The sequence below is a fragment of the Lissotriton vulgaris genome, chromosome 4_1 (genome assembly GCF_964263255.1).
Source record: "Lissotriton vulgaris chromosome 4_1, aLisVul1.2, whole genome shotgun sequence".
In the NCBI taxonomy this organism is placed as follows: domain Eukaryota; kingdom Metazoa; phylum Chordata; class Amphibia; order Caudata; family Salamandridae; genus Lissotriton; species Lissotriton vulgaris.
Window position 1 is genome coordinate 14,871,857 of NC_141691.1, and position 27,943 is coordinate 14,899,799.

The 27,943-nt window shown below is 44.0% G+C and overlaps 1 protein-coding gene across 1 annotated transcript; it reads left to right on the forward strand.

Annotated features, from left to right (window-relative positions):
• Positions 1-615: 615 nt before the first annotated feature.
• On the forward strand, positions 616-26,406 carry LOC147718225 (indolethylamine N-methyltransferase-like). The gene is made up of 3 exons (XM_086966647.1): positions 616-795; positions 14,386-14,593; positions 25,760-26,406. The coding sequence occupies exons 1-3, from the start codon at positions 648-650 to the stop codon at positions 26,184-26,186; spliced, it is 783 nt and encodes a 260-aa protein (XP_086822773.1). The 5' UTR covers positions 616-647; the 3' UTR covers positions 26,187-26,406.
• The last annotated feature ends 1,537 nt before the right edge of the window (positions 26,407-27,943 follow it).

Sequence of the window (27,943 nt, forward strand, 5' to 3'; positions counted from 1 at the left end):
TACAAGCCTGGGGCAATGAAATGTTTGGGAAATAAAGTACGGCCATCTTGGGATGGACGGTAGATGTGAGTGGAATATTTTAGCATGTGATAAATTAACATTTTTCAATCATTTGCCTGCCCCATTTTACTTGTCCCCTGCCCCCTCTGTATCTATGCAAAGTGCTACAGTGCAACTATTTCATATACCAAAGCTTGGAACTGGACATGAGGGATACAGAAGGGGGCAAAGTTTGGGGATTAATGTATGTCACTAATTGAAGTCTGCCCTAACAAATACACATTTTACAAACAAAAATTAATAAATGGCGTTTAACAAAAATAATATTAGTGTAGTAGTAGGACCGGGAAACATCACTGCTTTACCGGTTCCCACTAAGTTTATAGGGCATTTTTTTGTTTGTTTGTCTTGCTCTGTCTGTGTTATGATTCGAATAATTATTTTTATGAACAAGATGAGCAGTTTACAAGCTTCAGTCAGATGCTAACTGTCAACAAGTCTGGAATTAATTATCTGTACATCTTGGGGCATGTGGCTAATAAAACTGATTTATGTCTGTTTTTTGCTAATCTACAATTTAAATTATTTAGTATAAATCTCTGTGCACAGGTCATAGAAGTACAACTTGTCATTTTGTACCTTCAAGAATGGCGTCTTTTGCTGCCCTGAAAGCAATTCATGACCAACACCTGGATCCCAAGGCAATGCATGACACATACACAGGAGAGAATTCTGGCTTTAAAGAAGATTCTGTTAAATGGATATTCACTCGATTGAACAAAACCTTCTCTTTGGGTAAGTGGTCCTTCCAATCTATAACACCTGTATGTGTGTCTTAAGTACAATATAAGCCTATAGTGGGTGACGGGAGAAGCACTTCACTTGAGATAACATGCTGGTATTCATTGAAACCTTGGACATGCTGGTGAAAATAGATTTAATTTGACAATCACAGATTTTTCCAATTCTGGTTTCCTGGTAAAAATATATAATATGTATATTAATTACTGGTCACTTGATCTTGTCATCAGATAAAGCAGTTGAGATATGAGTGTGATGTGAATGTAATAACAAACAGGGAAAGGAAATTGACAGCACAAGCTTTATCAGTTTCTTCTTTCTGACTTTAGTCAATGAATATGATGAAAATGCACTTAAACAACAAATAATTCTCTGTACTCTGCCAACCGCTGTATGGCAGAGTTGTTTCTTATCCGCAGCTCGCCAATGGTAAGTTGGCAAGCACAATTGAGAATTGGTGTCCCCTAGTTCCATTTTCAGGGTCTATTAGGACACCCAGTCAGATTTTATCAATTCAGGCGTTTGCGACCGGTTTGTACAGAGAAAGCTGCTGTTTGAGTAGAAAATCTACTCGAGCGGCAGCAAAGAAGAAGTGCATTCTGGCACACCACATAGGGCTGTTTGCATTGATCTGGCAGCACAGAACAAGCGTCCAGTGCTCAAAATAAGCATGAGCAATGCAAAATACTGATTTAGGCATTCACAGAACTTGATGAATCTCGCTGAGTTTTCATGTAACTCTGTGGAATCACACAGAGGGAAACTCTGGGCTCCACCTACCCCTAAACACAATACATGAAGGTACACAATAAACTGCTAAAGGCACAGTGCAGTGCAACACATTCACCTCCAGCATCAAAACCCAACTTGAAGGTGTGTCTACTATCTTTGCATTGTTGACTCCTATGTTTAGCTTTAAAAGTCTATGGAAATCCTGCAAAGGCCTCAGCTAAATGTTGTGTAATGATAACAGTGACTTGGGGTCTGATGTGTAACTTGGCAGTTGCACAGTACTTCATCAGGATGATTGAGTAAATTACTCAGTCACCATTATGAAGGTCATCACAGACAAATGTTTAAATATCCATCTGGTTGATGAACATTTCAAGTATTGACAGCAATCACAGTCAAGGGGTTTTGTGCAAGTGTAGTGTAACTTTACTGTACAGCTCTGTGAATAAAAGAGGCTCCGTATAGCAAAATTAAAAATTGTTCTTAATTTTCAAAAGTAAATTCCAAAGCTGGATTTTCTTTTTTCAAATAAAAAAAGAATAATTCCCCAAGCCTCTGAAATTTACTCCGAGTTTGATGGGATGCATTAAGCACCTTTCAGTGCCCCTTACTACTGAGTTATTTCCTGGCAGTAACTGGCATTGAAATTTGCTTATGTCTGTCCATCTAAAATATGTGGGTGGACATACGGCCAATTCTCTAACAGCCATTAGTTCATTGGCATTGGAGAAGCTGGACCACAGAGAAGGAGTAATCCCTGCCATTGTCAAACAATAGTTTGCGTACACTTCACTCAGGAGGATGGACCACTATGTTGGTGCGGAAGGAACTCATTTAACACTGCAAGAGATCCCTCTCCACCAACTTATGAATCAGCCCTGCAGTCAGTTAAAGAGAAACATCCCTCAGAGAAGTACAATAAGCATAGTCAGATGACTACTTGTTTTAGTCTCAATGACAGTGAGTAGGTCATACGCAGGGCTATGGAAAGTATAAGACATGGGTGCGACAAATTGTGAGGCTGGTTCACTAAATCCCATAATTTCATCGCCATGAGGGGAACGGCCATCAATGAATCTGACTCCAAGTCCCAGCACCGCCCAGCAGCCATCCCACGGCCAGAGGCGCATAAGTACATTGGCGGGATCCCGCAGCACAGGAAGCCAGTAATTCAATCACCGTGAGAGGAACGGCCACCAACAAAGCGGACTCCCAGCACCTACCAGCAGTTATTTCACAACCGGTGGTGCATAAGTGCAGCGGCTGGATCCTGCGGCCGGAGGAGGCCGGGCTGGGCCACATCGCTTGGATCTATTTTTGGAGACATCAGACAAAAGCAGAAGTAAGGAGAGGGGCTGGAATGGTAGGGAAACAACACTCACCCTCATTGAAAATTGCATTTGCACATTGAGGACTTCTGTTTTTCACCGAGATAGGGAGAAAGAAACCTACGCCTGTGCCTCAATGTTCATTTGCCACATTGGACGGCTTCTTACAGAAGGCTGTGGGGGCTCTCAATAAAGAAATTGAATTGGCCGAATGAAGTCATTCGCTGGGCCCAATACCATTGCCTGCAACCACGAACACGGTCTCTGCCCAGGCTGTCCTTCTGATAACGGTAGAGGACTCTAACCAAATAACACCTGTAACCCCCCATTCTCCAAGAAGAACCCCCAATTGTACTTTCACCCACTGTCATTATCTTGAGCCCTGAAAGTGAGCAAAAATGCTTGGATGTTGTGCCACCAACAATCACAGGAGCCAAAAATGGGGTTGGGGGAAAATGGAAGCACATCGACCAGACTGGGACTGGGTCTGGGACTGATAATTGGACTTTGGCAAAGATTAAAAGAACAAAACAAAACCTCCCTACTTCTGTGGGAAGACCCTGAGGGGGAGGAGGACCTGTAAAGTCAAAGACTTTGTCTGATGTGGACATGATGTCAGCCCGATTTGGTAAAAAAGTGCCAGACTCCCTGGAGCTTATCTTATCGTGGCTGGCCCACATAGCATAGAGCTTGGCCAATTGTTGTTGACAGGGGGGAGCACAGCGAAAAAAATGGTTTCAATGAAAGATGTTCTCTGGGTAAAGGCGTGATAGAGAGGGGAAAAAAGTGCTAACCTTGGTGCTCCCAAGAATGGAAGGACAGCATTATATCAAGGTATAGCCATTTATAGAGGCCAATATATGAGATCTTCCCCAGATTAGGGATAACTTCTTAGCTCCTGAAATAGAGCTGCAACCCCAGGCAAGTGGTCAATAGAGGAGGGTTAACAGTGAACAAAGGGAACCTAACCCTGAACTCTGAGCTCTGAAAGGTATCAAAGAGGGAGCCTAGGGAACGAAAAATGCCTAATATGGGAATCCAGTCATCCAGGCAGGATTATAATATCATATTAAACCTCCCCCCAGAGTGTACCCCCTACACAATGGTCCTGACAGGGGTTCCTATGCTCGGCCAGGTCTACCAGGTCACCGTGAAAGCTGTCAGAGCATCATTAACAAATGTGTGTATTGATGCACCAGTAAAATACAGACCCAGGTAAACTGGCACAAGCACATCAAAATGGCAAGGCGGATGAGCTGGTTGGGGAAAACACAAAAAGTTAGAGAAGATGATTGTGTGGTCCAAAATTTTAATGATGAGAGGTGGGTGGACTTTGCCCAATGTCATCTTAGGATACTCCCCTCTGGAACGGACACAGGCCTACCCAATGGGCTTTTTTTATCCTCCCCATCAAGGGGGCAATATGCCTTGCCCACATCTTCATAATAGAAGCCCCATCCCTCAGCCCCCCATATGGTTCCACTTCAACCACTTTGAAGCATTGTCTGGTTTAACAGAAAGTGATTGACTATGCTTATTGACTAGCCCAAGCAAGATGTTAATGACAGGAGGGGTAACCAGGGAATTTCATCATTCAGTGGACAGAACTGAAGAGAACAAGCTGGGGATAAACTACTTGGATCTTCACTTACATAAACAATCTGACACTTTTATTAATAATGATGAGTTGGAGGCTTGGGATGTGTTTTCTGGCCCTTCTATCTCACAACATTTAGGATTGAGGTGTCAGGCTTGGACTCCATGCTGGTTAGTTATAGGGAGGAGACAGGTACAAGGCCGCAAAAACCTGTCCTTTTAGAATTCTTTCTTGGAACATTGCCAGCATCAGCTCTAAATTAGAGGACAAAATGTGGTTAACCCATTCCCTGCGTGGGTAATTCCTCCATGGTGCAGGGGTGGGGGTGAGCACGGCGCCGCGGTGCTCCTCATGAGTCACAGTGGAACTGTGCTCATGACCAGCTGGTCTCGTCACGACCCCACCCATTGATTATTGCGCCCACACAGGATGGAAATCAATCGCGCTTGGGCAGAGCAGAACCGTTATGATGAGACCAGCTCGTCATGAGGGCAGCTCCATTGTGACTCATGACGAGCTGGTCTCGTGATGAGCACCAAAGATGTTAAAATATGTAAATGCTTTTGATATTATCTGTACCCAGGAAACATGGTCCAGGGAGACTTTTGAGTTAGATGGTTACTGTTCCACCTAATGTCCATGCAATCGCCTCACCAGTAGGCCGAGCGAAAGGAGGACTGGCGACATTGATTGCTCTCAAATACGGGTCTATCAAAGCATAGTCTGTTATCGATTCACATTGGTATCAACTGATTATGCTTTTTAATTTGTTTCAGGTCAAGAAACTTTGAATTAATTGGTACTTCAATGTTTTGATTCAAATAGATGTGACATTATTGTTAATCTTAAGGAGGAAATTGATAAGATTGCGGGGAAGTGGCAGCCCCTGTGTATCTATTGGGTGGGGGATTTCAATTGCTCCTTATGTCGGCACAAATTCAGAAATAGTATGTGGGTTAACCCCTTCCATGCTCACGATAGCCAGGGGCCAACATGCGCAGCAGTGATCATGTGAGCATGACGGCTCCCGGCTGTCACAACACATGGCCCTGGAAATTCTTCTGGTGCAGGCACCAGAGTGATTTCTATTTCTCCACTGTAGCCTCGGGACCCGGGGAAGAGCTTCCCCAGCTCCTGAGGCTCCCCAATTCAGTTAAATGATGATCAGCGCGCACGTTTTTTGGGTGGGGGCTGACTGAAATGGGCACCTCAATGCCCCCACTGCTGCCACCATTTCAGCCTTTCTGCCACCCCTGGGGGTAGCCCCCATTCTGCCCCTACAGGGGGCAGAAAGCCCCCTTGGCGCCAGTGATTTTTTGTTGCCATTTGCAATTAGGGTGGGGGCTGCCCAAAGTGGGCATGCCAATGCCCCCACACCCCTTCACCATTACAGCCTTTCTGCCCCCTCCTGGGGCAGAAACTTCAACTTGACGCCAATGATTTAATTTTTTATCTGTGTAGGGGTAGCGGCTGCCCAAAATGGGCATGACAATACCCCCACACCCTGAACATTTTTAAAAACACCAAGGGGAATACAGGGTGGGGTGACTTGACCGTCTATCGCTAGGTTCTGTTACCCAGTATCCCTTACAAATCTAAAAAAAGTACAAAAACACATTTTCCTCACATTTCTGTGGGGCTATGATGGGTCTACTAAAGTTGATCACAACACAACAATCCACTGACCACCTCTTAAAATCAGACCCCAACCAGTTCACCCCTCAAATCATATTTTCAAAACCTTATATCGGCTAGCTGAAACTGGAGTGCAAGTCTAACCACTTAACCACTTTTATTTTCAGTTTCTCGAAGGATTCTGTTGTAGATATCATTAAGGAGGGAACATTCCACAAGACTGATACATGCAGGTTAGCTGACTTGGTAGGCATAGGCAGAGAGACTTATTGTAAATTAAATCCTGAGGTAGAGACTGATGGGTCTAATGAGACAGAGGTACCCAGGAAAACAATGTTTGTCATACTGCAAGGCTGAGAAAGTTCTGGCCTAACCATATTCTATTGCAAACTCAATGTCTGAGCAGGAAAAGACTTATTCAATGCACTACACAATAAAGTATAAGGTACTGGTAAACGATATTTCGAACAGTCCGGAATCTATAACAATTTGAATTCAATAGCCACTAGCCTTGAGAAGATGGGTTCCATTTTGGCTTTGAACACATCATTAAAAACATTGCTAAACTCTTCTGAGTAAGCATCAAACAAGTAGCCCCTGGGTTGGAGTAGCGTTGCATTATCTCTGTTTGCAAGCGCACGCATAAGTGACTGGACCCCTGTTTGGGGGCTGCCGCCTGTTTCCTTTGCTTGTTCTTGGAGCTTAAGCTTGGCTGAGTGGGATCATAGGTGAGGAAAATGGACACGCCTACCACAAAGGTGTGGTTATTGGTACTGGAGTCATGTCCTGGTTTCCCTCTAATGCACTGGCCTCATTTGAGTTGTGAGCTTTGTGATGCAGAGTGGAATAACCAGAATGCTGGGGGAAACTTGGAAGAGCAAAAGGGGGACCATCTCCACCCCCCATGACAGTAAGACATCAATGGTGGTGATACATGGGACCATTTGTGGGGTCTTGACTTTGAGGGGGCCTGCTTTGTGTTCACCATGCTTCGCTTTGGGTATTAAATGATATCTCCACAGGACAACATGTCAAATCAGGAAGACCAGAATAAAGGGAGTCTCATCTCAGATAGTCATTTTTATAGAGTTTACTTGGCCTGACCTTTACATGCCAATATGCATATTTTCTGCAACAGCTGCCCTGAGCACCAGAGCAACAGTGTAGAAACATTTCATTTGTCAATATGAGTGTGTGTTAAGCAGCAACATCTTGTCTACCCATTCCTCTGATATATTTAGTAGGGTTGGGGTGTGTTTGTTCCCCATTGTGCCCCCTCCCATTCTTCTTGCTGCCCTGATTTTTAGAGAGGTGTATACACAATCATGCAGACATCTTTTTTATTTCAATTTTCTGTTTTTCGCAACTGTTCAAATGTTTCACATTTTTAAAAGCCAAGATGCAAAGCAAGTGTCTTAGCAACTTTATTAAGTTGTACATCAATTATAACAACTACAAAATATTAAACATGCCTTACTAGTTGAAGTAAATCTTTATTAGGTTAAGTTATTTATCATAAAAGAACATCGTATCTTCCTATATTCATAGTAACATACACACAATATAAATACAAGTTATACATAAATGAGTATAAAACCTCATAACAATACCAACCCAATAGAAAAATCTCCACTGCAAGAAGGCAACCCTGACAATGCTAATGCCACAGCCAAAGTTACACAACTTTTATATCGTTCTAGGTAAAAGAGTTGTTGCTCCTCTCATGTTTCTTCAAGACAAATCACATGGTATTTCTTGACAAAATGCACCCAATTATAATGAATACACGTAGCTGCCAGTCCTGCAATATTCCAAGAGAACAACAGAACATCAAAAGAGTTACTGGCCAAGATATCCACAGGTGGGTTATGCCCAAGAAAACAGGAGGGGGCAAGGATAGAACAAGGGGAATAGGTCAATCACAGGTATCAAGATTAGTCAAATGGACACATCAGTACCTTTTCTGTAAAACTGGAGACACAACGGAAGGAGATATTAGTCATCTCCAACCCACTACGCCGGCCACACGCTTAATCCCGTCTTCTCATCCAGCAAGCACATCACCTTCAGCCACTCCACCAGACTCCACTGGACCGACCACAGCTGAGTCCACTCCAGCTTCAGAAGAACCACAACCCACCACCACCCGCAACAGGTTCCTCACAGGAGTTGGAGCAAGATCACCGCCAACCAGCTCACCACCTTCCTCTGCCAGAACCCACCCGCCAGCACAACGGACCTCAACGAAGCAGCCCGCAACCTCACGCAGCGACTGATCGCCTGCGCCGATGACCTCGCACCACTGAAGAACCCTCCCAGCAGTCCCAGAAGCAAGAAGGCCTCCTGGTTCACCGACGAACTCAAGGACTCCAAGAAGACCTGCCGCACCCTCGAGAAAGCCTGGCTCCTCGACCAGACCACTAACAACAGGACCACCCTCAAACACACCACCCGCAAGCACCACCAGCTCATCCGCACCACCAAGAAGAAATCACTGAAGGAACGACTGGACAACAACGCCCACGACAGCAAGGAACTCTTCAGCATCGTCAAGGAGTTCTCCAACCCCAGCACCGGCAACAACGACATCAATCCCTCACAAGATCTCTGCGACTCTCTCGCCTCGTTCTTCCACCCCAAGATTGCCGACATCAAAAACTGTTTCGGCGCTCCGTCCACGCACCCAACCGTCGAACCAACGCCCACAACCCGCCACCCTCCGCACCTGGACCACGGTGACCACCGAAGACACAGGCCACACGATGAACACCATCCACTCCAGATCTCCAACCGACCTCTGCGCCCACCACGTCTTCAACAAGGCCGACTCCACCATTGCACCCCAATTCCGGGACGTCATCAACACCTCCTTCAACACCACCACCTTCCCAGGGAGCTGGAAGCATGCTGAGCTCAGCGCCCTACTGAAGAAACCAACAGCAGACCCCACCGATCTCAAAAACTTCCGCCCCATCTCGCTCCTCCCTTTTCCTGTCAAAGTCATCGAGAAGATCGTCAACAGACAGCTTGCCGCCTTCCTCAAGACGAACGGATCCCTCGACCCCTCGCAGTCTGGTTTCAGAGCCAACCACAGAACCGAGACTGCACTCATCCTCCTGGACCTCTCTGCAGCGTTCGACACTGTCTGCCACCGCACCCTAGTCCAACGCCTCAGCAACATCGGCATCCAAGAGAAGGCACTGGAGTGGATCATCTCGTTCCTCACCGGAAGAACACAGAGAGTCCGCCTCCCCCTGTTTCGATCCGAGGCCACCGAAGTCATTTGCAGCGTTCCGCAAGGATAATCACTCAGCCCCACCCTCTTCAACGTCTACATGAGACCTCTTGCCGCCATCGCACGCCAACACAACCTCAACATCATCTCCTACGCCAACGACACCCAGCTGATCCTCTCCCTCACCAGAGACCCCGACACCGCCAGAACTAGCCTACACGAAGGGATGAAAGACGTCGCCGAATGGATGAAGAACAGCCGCCTGAAACTGAACTCAGACAAGACGTAAGTCCTCATCCTGGGACCATCGCCCTCCACCTGGGACGACTCCTGGTGGCCTCTAGCCCTCTGCACCGCTCCCAAGCCAACAGACCATGCACGTAACCTGGGCTTCATCCTGGACTCCTCCCTCTCGATGACCAGACAAGTCAACGCCGTCTCCTCATCATGCTTTCACACCCCACGCATGCTTCGCAAGATCTTCCTATGTACCCCGACCGAAACCAGGAAGACGGTCACCAAGGCCCTAAACACCAGCTGACTGGACTACGGAAACACCCTCTACGCCGGAACCACAGCCAAGCTACAGAAAAGACTCCAACGCATCCAGAACGCCTCCGCCCGACTCATCCTGGACATCCCCCGACGCAGCCACATCTCCGGCCACCTGAGGGACCTGCACTGGCTCCCTGTCAACAAGAGGATCACGTTCAGGCTCCTCACCCACGCACACAAGTCTCTCCATGACCTGGGCCCCAAGTACCTCAACGACTGCCTGACCTTCTACACGCCCACCCGCCAGCTACAGTCTACTAGCCTCGCCCTCGCCGCCGTACCACGCATCCGAAGAGCCACCGCCGGAGGCAGATTCTTCTCCTACCTGGCGGCCAAGACAAGGAACTCCCTCCCCATCCACCTTCGGCTGACCCAGGAACATCTCGCCTTCAGGAGACAACTCAAGACCTGGCTGTTCGAGCAGTAGCTGACCCCTTCCCCCAAGCGCCTTGAGACCCTTCCGGGTGAGTAGTGCGCTATACAAGTGTTATGATTGATTGATTGATTGATTGATTGAGAGACCTGCTCCTGTGCAACCTGTTTCCAGATGGTGTGACAAACCCTTTATGGCCTACGTGAATACCCAAGGGGCAGTGCATGAGCATTAGATTGTCTAGAAGATCAAAATGAGTCTAAACAAGTGGGGCTATGGTGGGTCCACTAAAGTTTATCACAACACAACAATCCACAGACCACCTCTTAAATTCACCCTTCAAACCATACTGATAAAACGATATATCTGCTAGCCGATACTAGAGTGCAAGTCTAACCAACTAACCACTTTTATTTTCAGTTTCTCAAAGGATTCTGATGTAGACATCATTAAGGAGGGAACATTCCACAAGACTGCTACATTCAGGTTAACTGACTTGGCAGGCATAGGCAGAGAGACTTATTGTACAATAAATCCTGAGGTAGAGACTGATGGGTCTAATGGGACAGAGGTACCCAAGAAAACAATGTTTATCATGCTGCAAGGCTGAGAAAGTTCGTACCTAATCATGTTCTATTGCAAACTCAATGTCTGAGCAGGAAAGGCCTTATTCAATGCACCACACAATAAAATATAATGTCCCGGTGAACGATATTTGGAACAGTCCGGAATCTATAACAATTTAAATTCAATAGGCGTTAGATTTGAGAAGATGGGTTCTATTTTGGCGTTGAACACATCATTGAAAACATTGCTAAACTCTTCTGAGTAAGCATCAAACAAGTAGCCCCTGGGTTGGAGGAGCGTTGCATTATGCATGCTCACGCATAAGTGACTGGACCCCTGTTTGGGGGCCGGCGCCTGTTTCCTGTGCTTGTTCTTGGGGCTTAAGTTTGCCTGAGTGGAATCATAGGTGAGGAAAATGGACACGCCTACCTCAAAGGTGTGGTTATTGGTACTGGAGTCATGTCACTTTAAGCAGGCCCTCTTTCTCCTCTCCAGGAGCAAACGGGGACCACGAGTCCACGACACAGTGGGAAAACAGCAGCACAGAACACTCACCTTACTAGTCAGCATCTCCACCTGAAGGTCCTGTGCCCTCCCTAATCACCCTCCCAGTATCACAGTGCAATGACTGTTATACTGAAAGGTTGCATGCCTCAAAACACTCTCCTACGGAGATATGACAGTGTTGAATAAAGTAAGCCTCCCCAGTCTGATTGGCAAAGCAACCAGGGCTGAATGCCTCTTGCCGTGGATGAGCATGTTTAAAGTTTGGGGAAAAGCTTTCACTTACCTTGCTGCTGTCTTGTGCTGACCAACTATAAAGAAAAACTCTATAATAACCAAGAAAAAGTAAAAGGCAAAACATAAAAAGATTAAAAATAAGAAAAAAGATGCTAGCAGCAGGAGTGACAGAATGCTTTGCTTGATGGACCGTGGCAACTAAATTGGGTGATAAAGACCTCAGTGGAATCAGAATGGAGATGCAACAAACAAGAGAGGGTTATATCACCAAGGAGGCTCTCCACTAATATTTGTTGGAATTTCCATATTGCTTTTCAAACTCAAGTTCTCCTGCATTCTGTGGGTTATTCTAATCTTTTTGCAGATCTATTAAAAAACTGTAGATTATCCTAATTGTTAAAAGTATGGAGTCACTGAATTAACTAAGTCTCAGGCACTCTCAGATTTGCAATGGTTGCCAGTCTCACAGAGAATGCAACTTACGGCACTGTGCATAGTGTTTATGGCCCTGTATGGACATGGATCTAAATCCCTGCAGGAGAAGCTTTCATGGTATGCCCCTCCCTGAACGATTCGCTCTTCATCGGCTAATCTGGTGAGGGTGCATCGAGTCAAGAAAGTTAAATCAGGAGGCAGGGCCTTCTGCAGGGGCGGTTGGTGATATTTGAAAGTGGTGAGGCGTAAACTAATTTGCATATTGCACCGCAGCGAGCGAGCGAGCCCGAACCACCTTGCATCCATCCATACATCATTCATGCATCCACCCATCCATCCACCCACCCACCCATCCTGCATCCATACATCATTCATTCATGCATCCACCCATCCATCCATCCACCCATCCATCCACCCATCCATCATCCATCCTGCATCCATTCATGCATCCACCCATCCATCCATCCATCCTGCATCCATCATTTATTCATGCATCCACCCATCCATCCACCCACCCATCCATCCTGCATCCATCATTCATTCATGCATCCACCCATCCATCCACCCACCCATCCATCCTGCATCCATCCTGCATCCATCATTCATTCATGCATCCACCCATCCATCCACCCATCCATCCTGCATCCATCCTGTATCCATCATCCACCCATCCATCCACCCACCCATCCATCCTGCATCCATCCTGCATCCATCATTCATTCATGCATCCACCCATCCATCCTGCATCCATCATTCATTCATGCATCCACCCATCCATCCATCCATCCATCCATCCACCCATCCATCCATCCACTCATTCATCCTGCATCCATCATTCATTCATGCACCCATCCACCCATCCATCCATCCACCCATCCACCCCTCCATCCTGCATCCATCATTCATTCATGCACCCATCCATCCATCCATCCATCCACCCATCCATCCTGCATCCATCCTGCATCAATCATTCATTCATGCATCCACCCATCCATCCATCCATCCACCCATCCATCCTGCATCCATCATTCATTCATGCATCCACCCACCCATCCATCCTGCATCCATCCTGCATCCATCATTCATTCATGCATGAGGGCAAACCGATATGTTGTGGGTATTACATTGCTTAATAAACTACAATATTGGAATTAGAATTAGTAGAAGGGATCTTATATTATCATTACACCTGTCAAATGACTGCATTGTTACTTCATTCAGTGTGTTTAAGAGTTTAGTGAAAAACGTTTTCTGCACAGGAAAATGCATGTTCATTTCGGTTTTCATACTTTTACAGACTGTCTTCCTCTGTTCTAAGTGAAATCTTTTTGTCATCTGCCTGGGGCTTCTTATCTCTGTGTTCTGGGAAGTGCGGGCGGGTTTTCTACACAGTAATATAAGGCCACAATTGTTATATGGGGCAGCCGGCCGGTGGAACAACTCCAGTCACGGCCGCCATGAATCAGGGGGCTAGGGGGAAAGGGGGTAACCGCGCGGAGAGGGGTGGGTTACATTTTAATGCAATGAATTAAACTTACCAGGCATGAGGCATCTTCTTCGGTCCCACGTCTCCTTTGCAACGCTCAACAGGAAATACTAACGGCGCCAAATCAGGAGACCGAATGCGACGGGGATGGGGGAGGGGGGGCGGCGGACCCTTGTTTCCTCTTATCCTGGCATTTGATAGGGCATGGGGCGACTTTGCGCAAAACGCATCACCGCCCGGGCTGGAACCTATCTACAGACGCATGCACTATACTGGGCATGCGCAGCATCCTAATGGTGTGTGAATGTGAATGAGGGGCAACGCTCCTCACTCACATGCGCAGTTAGACCATCTTCTGGAAGCCTGCTCTCACCTGCGTGCGCAGGAGAGAGCAGGAGACATGCGCACTTTAACCCCTGAAGCACCAGCTGGCCGGAAATGTAAACAGACGAATTGTGAAAGCTGTCAATTCGTCTGCTTACATTCCTGTTGCCCAAACTGCAGTGAGCAGTTTCTTTTGTGGGGCACTGCCCCGCGCCCCTATGGACCAGCCGCCCCTGGCCTTCTGCAAGGCGGCTTCCTGCCTCTGGAATAAACTTCCATCTGATATTAGACTAGCAGACAATATCCTGCAGCTCTGAAAAATGATAAAAACTTTGCTCTATCCCCGAGTATGCTCTCTGGTATCCTGCTAACTCTCTCCTGGGCAGGGGACACGGTCTCTTCCGTAGTCAGCTGAACAATGCATCACAACGCCAGGTTACCTGTTGGGTGTCAGTTGCTATTTATAAGCAATGATAATAATAAAATTGTAAAATTATAAATAATTGAATAAGATTGCCCAAGGGCATTTCTATTGATTTTAATATTATTTCTATTCATGAACTCTTTTCCAACCAGGTGATGTGAAAGGAGAAACTCTGATGCTGTTGTCCATTGGTCCTTACTTCCCTTACATTCTTCCAGCCTGTGACTATTTCACAGAGATCGTTATCGGTGGCTCGACTGATAAATGCATCGCAGAGGTGGAGAAATGGCTAAAAAATGCACCTGGGGCTCTTGACTGCAGCCACGCTGCCAAGTTGACTTGTGAGCTTCAAGGCAACAGGTATGTTTTCTGTACTGATTGGTGTACTACAAATAGAGGGCACAATAAATGCCTAAAAGGGTGAGGGTTTGGACAGACTTTTGCACTTTCAAAATGTCTGACATTAAAAAACGTGTGTAATAGAACTCATGAAAAGCCACAGATTTCATGACAATAATTCAGAAAAAGTCACACAACGGAACATAGCAAAAACCTTTACTGAGCTGCGTTGCATGATAGGAAGAGAGAAAGAATGTGCCACTACCACTTCTCCCTGCTTTAGCGCACTGAGGCCCAGATTCACAAAGGTCTACATCATGTTAGTGTTACTTTTGTACTTCTAACCCAAAGCCAAACCTATTTGAGAATGAACAAACCAATGCTTATTGGTATTAGCATTGTTTTTCACCTGCACCCACACCATATACATTTAAAAGCCTTGTGATTGACACTATATCAAGGTCCTATTTCAATTACGATTATTCATGATTAGTGTAATAAAAAATTGCAGAAAACAAGGAACTGCCCCTGTGTTGCAGGGACCTCAAAACTGGAGTTTGCAAAGGTAGTTCTAAGGTTGGGCGGGACAAGCCAGGGATCGCGGGGGTGACATCTATTGACCCTTATGATTACAGGAGTTAATACAGGTGAAAAGATTTAGCCTCAAACCCTAGAATACTGCCGCAAACTGAAAGGAAATATTGTGCAACTTCAAGAAAAGAAAAAGGAATGAGGGAAGATATCTGATTGAGAAGTCTATCCTATCACATAGAGGTTGGTCAACAATGTTGCTTGTTCTCTAACTATCATGAAAAAGAATGGGCTAGCAACACTCATATCCAAATACTCAAACCACCAAATCACATCTATAGAATGGGATTATAAAGGGGAATGGCTACTTACTAAAGTACAAAAGAATACAACTGAGTTTACATGATGAATATGTAAGCTCCTACATCTGACAAACCTGTGTTTTGGTTACAAATAAACAAAAAGCTATCTATGATTTCCCATACATCCAAACTAATATTAGAGGGGAATATAATCTCTTTTGGGATAGAACTACTGATAGAATGTCTAAAAGTATGTTCAGAACTAATAGGTCACACAATAAATGCTAAATCTGTGAAACACATGTAGACTTAAGGATTTAGGCAGCCTAGCTAATCCTACTGGAGAAGATTGTAGATTGTTCTCCCACCCGCTTAACTCATTCTCAAGAATAGGCTACTTACTAGTAGATGAGGATCGCTCAACTTTACTTTACTATTGAAGTGATCTTGATATCTGATCGGGCCAACATAACTATCTCATACTCTCCTTCACAAACTGTCCCCATCCAAAATCTGGAGCATGAACAATATCCTTTCAGAAGACCCCAAATTGATTGAAATGTTCTGAACCATGATAAAATTTATAGCCACAAAAACAAAGAGGACAGCCTAAAAAATACGGAAACGAATCTTATTTGTAAGCCTTCTAAAGAGACACAGGACACTCCAGTAAAACGTAAATGCAACTTTAGCAAAATATTAAGTAACAGACCCTACCTTCTCATCTAAGAAAAACAAAAGGCCTTAATTTCTGTGTCCACAATAATCTGTCCTCTAAAGATTCAGATAATTTTTTATCTTTCTGCCAATTCAATTTCAAACTCTGTTTCAGAAGCAATAAAGCAACATGCATATAATGTGCATCCCTCAAATTAGGTTCACTCAAGAAAACTTTTAAACAAGCACATTTCCCATCAAGATACTGTTAAAGCCACCTTTTCATTAAAAACACGGAAAGCCCAAGACCTGGTGGCTTCCCTTCTACATTTTGAAGCACTTGTGGGCCATCTTAGTTGCAGCCTCTTTTGATTCATTTTGATCACTCACACTAACGGTCATCGTACACCGTCAGATGCAGCTGTGATACACATCTCAAAGTCAGGCAAAGATCCCAAATTACTGACAAACTATTGTCTGATATCTCTTATAAATATTGACTGCAACTTTGTTGAAAAAATAGCTCTTAGACAGGAACCAATTCTTCAATTGATAATACAGCCTTCAGAAACTGGCTGTATTAAAGGCAGATTCAGTGCAGACATTAGTCTCTTCAGTCATGCTATTGAAAAAGCAAATACCCTGGGGAACCCCTCTTATCTCATGGCACTAGATGCTGAAGATTGCTCTGAAAAGTCTCCTGGACAATTCTACAAGCCACTTTAGATGATTTCAACTTAGGGCACAACATACAAAATGATTCTATCTCTATATGACCATCCCTCAGCCAAAATAAATACCAATGGTAACTTAACCAGCAGCTTTACTTTAAAGAAGGCACCAAGTAGGGCTGCCCTCTCTCCCTCTTACTGTCTTTATTGGGTTTAGAACCCTCCTCAGTAGCTTAAGAATGAACATAAATATTCCAGGTATAATGTTTTCAGTGGGCCCCAAAAACTATCAGCATATGGAGACAATGTACTGATATTTCCAGAATAAGCCACATTGGCCATGCCAGCTATCCTTGACACAATACACGAATATGCACAGGTTGGTGTATAAAACCTCAATTAAGACAAGACAGACATTCTCCAACCTAGTTACCATTGCATTACCTCGTCAACTAGCAATACAGGATTAAAACATAAGCACGCAAATGAAATACTTGGGTATAGAGTGAAAAAAAAAGTTGATGCTATCCATAAGATCAAATGAAAATAAAACAGTCCTACACATTAATGATCGATTAGACAAATGGCCCCCAAGCACATCACATGGTGGGGATGGATACATAGACATCATCAAAATGTTGATCCTCCATTGATCACTCCCTCATAATCATGCCCCCATCTCTTCTATCTGATGATTTCTTTAAAACGCTGGATATCATTATAAATTTAATGATTGATAAGCTTTTATTCGATATGCAAGATATCTTGTAAGCGTACACAGAATACAGCTATTTACAAAACTACAAAAAACATTGTTTAAAAAGCAATATTAAATGCACATTTAAAAAGATAAAAGGACATGTGATGCCAAATAAATTAGCTAAAAGTGAATTAAACCGCTACTGCCAGTCTCTTGCATCGAATCAACCAAAACTGTTTTAAAAATTTGGCTATACCACATACAATAGGGGGGGAAGTATCCATCATTAGGATGCGCAGGGCAACTAGATAACTACGTGTGCCCATATTGCGGCAAAGGGGTTTAAGCCAAAAACTCCTGGGCTTTGCATAGTCCGGACATTTGAATAGGATATGCGTAATGGACTCTATCCTAGTGGGACAACATGCACAATAAGGGGACGTGTGAGCACCTGATTTCCACTTTGATACCAGAGCCCCAAGTGGAAGGGAGCCCACTCTAAATTTAAAATACAGTGCTCGGTCAACTTGAAGAGTAATTAGGTCAAGATAAGGCTCGAAAACTACTGCATCTTTTACAGTTAAAAAGGCAGCTGTGGACTTGCAATGTTCCGAGTTTATAACTAACTGTTCCGCAACCCAATTCCAGTATAGTCTCTTCAGAACCTCTTTTGGTGGAGCCGATCTTGATAACCAACAGTCCCCCAGTCCGATTTCCTCCAAAAGTTTTTTGGTATCTCTCAACCATTTAATTTTTGCCCAACCGCCCAGGCTCATTATCTCCGCCAACCCATCAGCATACGATTTTAACTCTTCACCCCTCCAGATACGTGTCCATAGAAGGAGTGGGCGAAGCCGGGCTTGATCTTTAATGTTCTTACAGCCTGTGTCCAACAGCACCAGTACTGTTGGGGTGCTCGGAGGGATTGCGATTATGGATTTTAAGAGCTTGCTCTCTGCTGTTGCCAAGGCGTCCAGACAGCAATGCCCCCACAGTTCGGCCCCATACAAGGCTGATGTTACTACCTTAGCCTTGTAGATGTCAATTACTGGGGTAAGCGACCTCCTCGTTGATGAACGGAATTCCCTAAGGAGGGCACCTCCTACTCTCTTGTGGTTGAGTACCATCTTAGCAATGTGAGGTGACCAGTTCATGCTATCCATAATCCGAATTCCGAGGTAGTCAAATTCGGATACTTTCTCCAAGGCAACAGAATTAAGAATAGGAGGGCGGCCCAATTTCCTTGGAGGATTTAGGACTAAGAACTTAGTTTTGTCCACGTTGATTACTAGGCCCTTTGCAACACAGAAATTCTGGAAACGGGTTAACAGTTTCTGGAGGCCTTGCGGAGTCTTAGAGATCATATAAATTTCAAACTTTGAGGACAGCAGTTAAGAAAGTCAGACTACCAAAACACCTTGATGGCCCTAACTTACCAGATCATCACAGGTACCAAATAGACAAGGCATACATTGGTTCAACATCTCTTCCCCATCCTTAGCTCCATAATTATTCAAATATTTTAATCACTGACTACACCACTGCAATTCTTTTAAGCACAGCCCATATTATCTGTAATCTAGATTATGAACTTAATCAAACAAAATTAAACTCCTCATTTGCTTCCCTTTGGTGTAATATCTAATGGAAGATTGAAGGGAAAAAATATTTTAATGACTCTGCAGAAAAATGAATAGCAGTGAGAAAGAGCCTTAGCTCTCCTTCTGATCCCTTCCCCTCTCAACCATTAAATATACATTTAAGCTTGGTGACCTGGACTTTTAAAATATCTTATAGATCAATGTTCTAATATCTAAACTCAACCCCCATCAAGAAATGGACACATTACCTACTCTATATAATCTGAACTCTAGCGGACATGTAGCTTTTAAAACATAAACTCATTACTCACACCCACAATTTTGAGACTGATATCCCATTTATAATATAAAGAGAAATGACTGTTTCACACCATATTCGATCCGTTCTATGAGAATGGAAAGATTCTCATCAATTATTAGTACAAAACTGGTGGACTTAGCCACAATTCACCACAATTACCAAAAATACCCTCATCACATTTCTCCACCTAAAGACTCCTTCAAATACTATCCTTTAGAGGAAGCTAGATGATTATATGTCTGTTAGTCAAAACCACTCTATTCGGTGAATAAAAGCCATAAAAGTACACAGAGAACAACATATACCACAACAATAAGGTTAAAGATGTCCTAAATAAACTTGGGTACTATAAAAAATGTCATTGCCAAAAGCATAAAAAACAGATAAAACAAGCTACTGCTAGAAAAGATAAGGATAGAAAAGGCTGAATAAAAAATAATTATTCTCCATAAGATCTCAGGAGAAGGCAAACGATCCAGATTACATATTGTCCAGCGAAACTTCTCAGACTAAAAGTCTCCCGGGGGTCATACAGCATCTGCAAATATACTAGTGAAGGTCTGACCTGAGTAAAGCATTTCTAGTCAAAAAATGTATCAGAAACGTTCTATGCATATCGCTAGAGTGATCTCAAAACTTTGTAAAGCGCATGGTGTCCTGAGTAGAAAAACTATCACACATGCATGGCCTTAGGTCTTTCACCCTTCTCCGACCCTGAGGTTCTGCTAAGAGACAATGCATAAGGTTAAAACTAAATCTGATTATAAGGAAGTGGTGGTAAGGCTTAGTGACAATTTTCAGATACGTTTCAACTAGTGGTGACATTTTTAGCAAGTGGTATACTCTCACTGAGTTTTTCGTTATCTCACTCTCCTCTCTCTCTTAAAACATCATGTTAAAAAAGTGTTTTTTAACCCTAGCTTACTTAAAGTCATTTTAACATATCGCAGCCATGGAATACAGCTTGCTCTCTCCATGGAAACATATTCCCGGGCAATCGCTCGATTCAATACCAATTCTGGCTTAAACCAGATGGTTAGCCAACATACAACTAGCACCCGACCATCAAGTCTGAAATCAAGCCAGGGCCTAATTCTTGATGTAGAATGAATGTAGCGGTAGATTAAGGGACCAACAGCAGGTCCCTGAGAAAATAATTTTTGCCTATTTGTCTTCTGGCTTATAACCCCAGATTGCAGACCCATACTTTGCGGTGGCAATACATTTGGATCTTTAGATAATAAGCATGGCTTCGATTGGCTTTGCTCCAAGTCTCTGTGCAATACCATGAACGGCAGCTATCGATCTCGCCACAGAATGTTTTGTAGTTTTCTGTTGAGGTACCCACAAACCCCTCTCATCAAACCATACCCACATATAACTAAAAGAGTTTCCCTCTAGACAGGTCTACACCTTCAAAATAGAATGTTTTAGGCTTCTTTGTTCTGAATGGTCCAGATTCGGTGTAAGAGTTATTTAGAGGTTCTGGTGAAGGGAGCATTGCTGTAGTCCAGCCTCCCAGTGATTAGTGCTTGTGTAATGGTTCGTCTGGTGTTCCAAGACAACCATTTGACGATCTTTCATAGCATGAGTAGGTTATGGGATCAGGAGGTGCGCACTACGCTGACTTGAGCCCTGATGTTGAGCTAGTCATCTATGATGATTCCAATATTTATTCAGTGTCCACTAGGTTGACTCCCATTGGAATGTTGTTACTTCTTTCTTGTCGGAGTTGAGTTGCAGGCAGTTGGGTCACGTCCAGTCTACTACCATGGTCATGGAGTTGGTGAAGTTGGTCCTAGTAGTGGTTGTCTTGCCCATCACAGAAATAAGGAGTTGGTTGTCATCTCGCATAGGAGATGATCGTTATATCTTGGATTGGATGATGTTGATGATTGTTGATCCCTGTGTGACTCCACATTTGAGAGCTGATCCTTCTATATCAAACTTGAGGAGGCTTCTGATGAGGGTGCTATGGGAGACAGTGTCAAAGGCTACAGAGAGGTCAAGCAGGATGAGGACCACTGTTTCTCCTTCGTCCAGGATGATTTGAATGTTATCATTGGCAGTGATGAGTTCTATTTTGGTGCTGTGGTTCTTTCTGAATCCTGATTGTGAGTTGTTTAGGAGATGGTGACATTCGAGGTAGGTTATGATTTGCTTGTTGATGGCCTTCTCAATCATAGTATAATGAATATGGGTCCAGAGATGGGTTGGAAGTTGTTCAGTTGATTAAGATTGACTGTGGGCTTAGATATGTAGCTGTGCTGCATTAGGAGGTAACTGCCCACATAACAAACCACAGTCATGAGGAAATAAAAGTGTTTTGCACTTATCTTCAAGCAAAGGCCAATAAATGCATCAGTTTCAGATTCATTAGTAGAGCTCAACTGGCTTCCAGTCAAAAAAGAAGCTTTTAATGCACTCTACTTGCTATATATTAATCTATTCATGGCATAGGCCCTGACTATCAGAAGAAAAAATTCACATGGTACATGCCAAGAAGAGGTTTGCACTCTGCAACTTCTAGGACAGTCACAGTTCCCAAAATCAAGAAAATGTAATAGGGTGGTAGGAGTTTTGCTCAGCTCCACCTGCCAACTCTGGAATATTATGTCTGGGTGTTAGAAATGGGAGTCTCTAGTTGGCAGAGATAGGTACCTTTGTCCAAATAGGGACCTTCTTCCTAGTCAAGATAAGCTTGGCACAAGCAGTCAGGCTTATTCTAGAGCATTTGCACATAACCAACAGTAATACAGTGTAAACACTACAAAAGGACACCATAAACGTTTAGAAAAATATAAAATATTTTCATATACTCAAGACAAGACCACATACAATACAAATTCAAAATACAGTACATAGAAATCTTCTGTTATCAAAAAAACCTTGAAAAATAGTACATTGAAGTTGATAGCTCTCTCTGGGCTATCACTGCGTTGTGAACAAACAAATCCAAACAGTTCTGGCTGACTGTGATGTTGCAGGCCAGCTACGGTGTCAGAAAGAGCCGCAAACAGTACCTTTTAGAAATGCAGACCTCTTGTAGCGCTACCAAAAGCACAGCGTACACAGGCGTCAGTGCCAGAGGTCGGTGCAGGAGTCAATATGGCACTCAAAGTCACACGTGTTGCAGATCAAACTCCTCTCGGTTGAAGTCAGGAGCGCTGGCAGGCATTGGGTGCTGCGGTGTGAAGTGCAGTGGAGCAACGTGCGATGCCCTCATGTGAGTGCAGTGGCTCAGTGTTAGCATCGGATGGTGTTGTCGGTGAGACCAGGGTCGTGGTGCAAAGTGAATATGGTGCTCGCTGCGGTGCTGGTAGGTCACAGTGCAAGCATTGCATTGTCGTTGCTGAAGCACTATCATCGGCTGATGAACTGGAGTCGATGGCACTGGCGTTGGTAGGGCAAGGCTGTGGTGCAGCATGAGGGCAGTGTGTTACTTTACAAATGGTGCCCTCGAACCACAGTACAAGCAGTGGCGTTGATTTTGGTGTGGAGCGTTGTCGGGGATACCAAGGCAGCATCGTGAAGCGAGGCGGTGCGGAGTGCAGTGCCCACAGTTCACTGTATAAGCAGTGGCTTGGTGGCAGCATCAGCAGTCATTGTCAGTGAGACCAGGGTCGCGGTGATGTGTTGCAGCAGTGCCCTCTGCGGTGCCTTCACGACAAATAGTTGACAGTGGCATCATAGATGGCGTTGGTTTGCTTTTTCTTCTGTTGCAACACAAAACACACAGTCCCCAGTGCTGAGGGCAGAAGAACTGAAAGTCTTTGCTGTTCCTGAGACTTCAAGGGGTCAAGCTCGACCGCAAGCCCTTGGAGAAAGTCACACAAGTAGATTGCAGAAAGTTCAGTTCAATCCTTTCACTGACCAATACAGAAACAGCCACTGTAGGCCAACGCAGCAAAGCACCCAGCATAGTGATAGTTCCTCTTCAAAGCTTCTCCAGCTCTTCATCTTGGCAATCTTCTTGGACCAAAAGAGTTCTAAAGTACAGCGGCTTGGGCCCCAATAAGTATACCCCAAAATCATTTTCCTCTCAGGCAGTGAGTGTCTATGCCCAGCCAGAAGCAGTTATGCCCTTCCTGGTATGGCTTCCTGGCAGGAGGTGGAGACAGCATTGTCAGAGGAGAGACCAAGCCCATTCAGGTGCAAGGAAATCTCCTCCCCTACTCTAAATGCAGCCCAGGTTTATTCAGCCCTTTCCTGACCAACTAGACTATCTGGAACGTTCGATGCTCCCCAGCCCCTGCCATCCAAAACCCAGACAGTCAATCCACAAACCCGGCAGAGGCTTGCTGGACGGCTGAGCAATAAAATCCCTACTTTCGAAAAGTGTTATTTTCAAACACAAATTGTAAGAATCACCATCACTAAAATATTCATCTTTAACTTCTGAGTTCAGGCATAGTAAACTTTATTGTACTACCTAGTTTCCAGGGCAATTTGTGATTAAAGGATGAAATAAACAAGCTCCCCAGTCTGTCCTATGGGGAACAGGTAGCCTTGCAATGGTGAAAAATGAAATTGGTAGTAATTCACTATCAGGACATGCCCAACATACACCCGGGCATGTCCTACCTTTCACCTACACTGCACCCTGCCCACAGGGGTACCTTGGTCCTACCTTAGGGATGACTAACAGGTAAGAAAAGGTAAGGTTATGGCCTGGCGAGTAGGTGCACTTGCCAAGTCAACATGGCAGTAACAAACTGCATCCAAACTCTGAAGTGGCAGGTCTGAGTTACCTTTTCAGGGCTACTCATGTAGGTGGTACAATCATTGCATCAGGCCCACTAGTAGCATTTGATTTACAGGCCATGGCACACTCAGTGCACTCCACTAGGGACTGACAAGTAAATCACCTATACCAATCATGGAAACACCAATCCATTACTGAATTTATTTAGAGAGCATATGCACTTTAGCACTGATCAGCAGTGGTATAGCTCCCAGAGTCCTAAAACCAACAACAGCAGGTCAGGAAAAAATAGGAAGAAGAAACAAAATGTTTGGGGATAATCGTGCAAAAAGGGCCATATCCAGCACTGGGTATTTCAAATGTCAGCTAAACTTGGCCTCCTTTACGAAAAACCCTAAAATGTGGCTGCTTTTATTTCCCCTATAATTTCATAAATACTTCTATCCAAACATGAATTTCTCCTGTTAATTCCTATAGAGCATTTTGATCTCAAATGCCAACTGTGGTAGAGCATTCAAGATTTTTTGAGAAATTTACATTCAAAGAGGTACTTTGGAGGTCATGAAATGCCTACTCTGCAGGATACATTATTGGCATCTGTATCATTATGTCGCATATAGATTCATAGGTAAGGACAATTAAAAAAAAATATCTTGAATGCCATTGAGTGAGGGACCCTTTTCTACCCTCATCCAATGTGGTATCATGGTACACATGACAGTACCTCAATAACCCATGTAAATCAATTAGCCAGACAAAACTATTCCGGAAAATGTTGTGACAGCCATTACACAACTCAAGGACCGGTCTGTTGAACAGATTTTTTTAAAAAGGGCGTAAGAGGCCAGGCCAGGGAAACCCTGACACCCAGGCACTGGTTAAGAGTGTGGAGGAGTCCCAAGGAGAGCCCTCCCGTAATAAATTAAATAATTTTATCAAGTCAGCGATATCGCTGTACAATCACTCAACCCAGTGTGGCCCTCCCATGAGGTACTGTGGTAGACGTGTGGTGCCCATGTTGCAAGCATCCACCCCATTGTACTTCAGTACCTTAGAAGCTTCATCAAATGTATAGTATCAAAGTATAATGGGGTAGAAGCTTGAGAGCTGAGGTCTGTGAGAGATACAAAAAAAATAATACTCCCACTGTGCTGGAACCCAAGCACAGAGGGAGTTGGCCATATATAGGCTTGGTTGCAGGGCATGGCCAAACGACAGGCCCTACAACCAAGCTACAGGGTGGACATTAGACCAATTAAAAACATTATCAATTAACCCAAGAAATTCAAAGTTTAAAGTGATATTATAAGTTAGATTAGATTCTAAAAACCTTAACACATGCATATGTAAAACAAAATCCTGAAATTAAAAATAACAAAGGCAAAAGAGATGTTATTTTGAAGTTTTGGAATGAGACAGGAGGAAATGTAAAAAATAAACAAAACACTGAAATATCCTAGTAAAAACTCAGCAAAAACAATATTTTCACCACTTTCGTGTTCTGGTTATCTTAAATAAGTTATAACATAGTATAACTAAGAAAACAAAGGGGCTACAATGTGGGATGAGCTTTCACACAGGGAAGGGTGCAGGGTCTGGCCTAAGGTAAGTGCATGATGGGGCTTTACATAGAACAAGAGGGATGCATCAGTTGGAGAAAAAAACATGATTAAATATTACCAATACAGGTACTAACTGTACAAATATCTTTATTTTTAGGGAAACATGGGTGGAGAGGCAAGATGTGCTGCGAGGAAAAACCACAAAAGTTCTTAAATATAATGTCAACAATTGCAACCCCTTGTCTCCGACGACCCTGCCCCTGGTTGACTGCATCTTCTTGAAACATTGCTTGGAGTGTCACGTGACCAACAAAAAGGAATTCTGCAGCGCCCTGAAAAATGTCACGAAATTGGTAAAAAGTGGAGGATATCTCATATTTATAGCGTGTCTGGGACAAACATATTACGTGGTTGAGGGCTTCAAGTTTCCAAATCTATCTATCGAAGATGATTTTGTGAGAACATCTATGCTTGATGCAGGATATGTCATTCAGGAGTCAGAGTTGTTACATAGGACAGTTGATTGTTTGCATGATGTGGCAGATTATAAAGCTATTATGTATGTGAAGGCTCAAAAGAAATAGCTAATTGATAAACTGGCATATCAATCAGCAAATTGTTCCTGTTTCACCTAATGTTTGCTCTAATTATAATTATACTTTACCTTCTCCCTCTTTTCTTACTCCTTGATCATTTACTTTTTCACAGCCAGACTATAATTCAGTCAAGTTCCCTTTCTGTGGCTTTGTGGCCCAGTGATCCTAGTGTTGATTACTTTACTTTTCAATAAATTGTGCCATTGTTGAGTTGTGTGCTTCATTCTACCATTAAACTTTTACTGTTTCAATGCTACACCTCATATTATTACTGTACACCTAGAACCACAACTTTCCTTCTTCAAAAAGATGCTGTCTTCTTCCCCCCATGGATCTTAAGGAGATGCGCATCCATGTGTTAAAACACTTATAAGGTTAGCTATGATAACACTGTTTAAAGGTTTGGTGAATATATGGAAATGAAAGTGCTAGGTGGTCCTTCATAGCACAGACTAGTTTAGATTTCCACATCATCATAGCTCAGTTTGTGCCTGATTAATAGTTAGGTGGAGTGGTTTCTCCAGTGGAGATGTTCTTCTATCTATGCATAAGTGACCTCGGGCTCCTGAACTCAGATGTATGGTGTACAGGAACACTGGACTTTACTTTACCTGCCAGAAAATCTAAGCAGTAAAATGGGCATAAGAGTGAGCTGTCCTGTCTGACCCCCTTTGAAGGTGGGGAGCGTGTAATTTGTCTTCCAGTCAGGTCACATCCTCCCTTAATGTTAACCACCACACTTATGCCCACATCACACATTTGTCACTTGCTCAGGCTAGGTTCTAAAACACTGTGCTAAGCTCTTCCAGGTGAGTCCAATCAGCACAATTACTCTCAATCTCTTGTATTGTTTTAACAATAAATGCAACTATGTGCACATGTATCATTACTGGCCACCTGGTATCACTGCACCAGAAAATAAAACATCCAGGAACTCTCAGCCTAATCTGAATGATGAGGAATATCCCCACATATCTCATGATACTGCTGTCTTATTGAGTTTTATATTCCATGTTTTAAAACCTAGTCGAGTTTCATCAAGAAACTTTTCTCAATTTGCAATAATCACTCACATTAAAGGCCTTCCGGAATTTCAACCTGCCACTGCATCCGATTGTTGAGCCTGGTCGAAGGGGCGGTGGGCGCCATGCCAGTCTCAGACAGCACATGGCTCCAATAACAGTACCACCAAATGTTTCCCTCTCATGGGTACATATTGGGAATGCTGCATTGCACAATAATAACACCTCTTTTCTCCCTTTTTGGGGTCTGCAAACATCTCATGTGTACACCATCTCACCGCCTCGCAGGTAGAAACTGGCAAAAATAGGACACCCATAAACATCCTGGGATGTTATACTGAGCTGCAGTGTGTGCCTGGCTCTCTTCCCACCTGTGCCACTCATCCCCTTTTGTTCACTTGCACTATCACCTGGGTCCCAACGATATCCAAGACCTCCAAATCTTCAGCTTCATCTTACTCAGTATTTTCTGATGATTCCTTTCAGTCTTGTTCTCCCTCAAAACATTCAAACAAGGTGGCATAATTTCTTCACTCCTTCATAGAAACCAAACTTTGCATTCCTTCAACTGCCTTCTGTAGGAACTGGGTTCGCCAGTCCCATGGGGGGTAGCTTGGATCGATCAGGCAGGCACCCGAAGCTTAGGTGTTAAGTGATTATCCAACACACACATCTACTGAGACAACAAATGCACGCAAAGACTGAGTCCACACCAGAATGCTG

Bases quoted from the DNA above. Each gene is read 5' to 3' on its own strand.
- LOC147718225 (XM_086966647.1), top strand. From the start codon at position 648: ATGGCGTCTTTTGCTGCCCTGAAAGCAATTCATGACCAACACCTGGAT. The intron at 796-14,385 runs GTAAGTGGTCCT...TTTTCCAACCAG, and splicing joins GAACAAAACCTTCTCTTTGG to GTGATGTGAAAGGAGAAACT. The intron at 14,594-25,759 runs GTATGTTTTCTG...CTTTATTTTTAG, and splicing joins TGTGAGCTTCAAGGCAACAG to GGAAACATGGGTGGAGAGGC.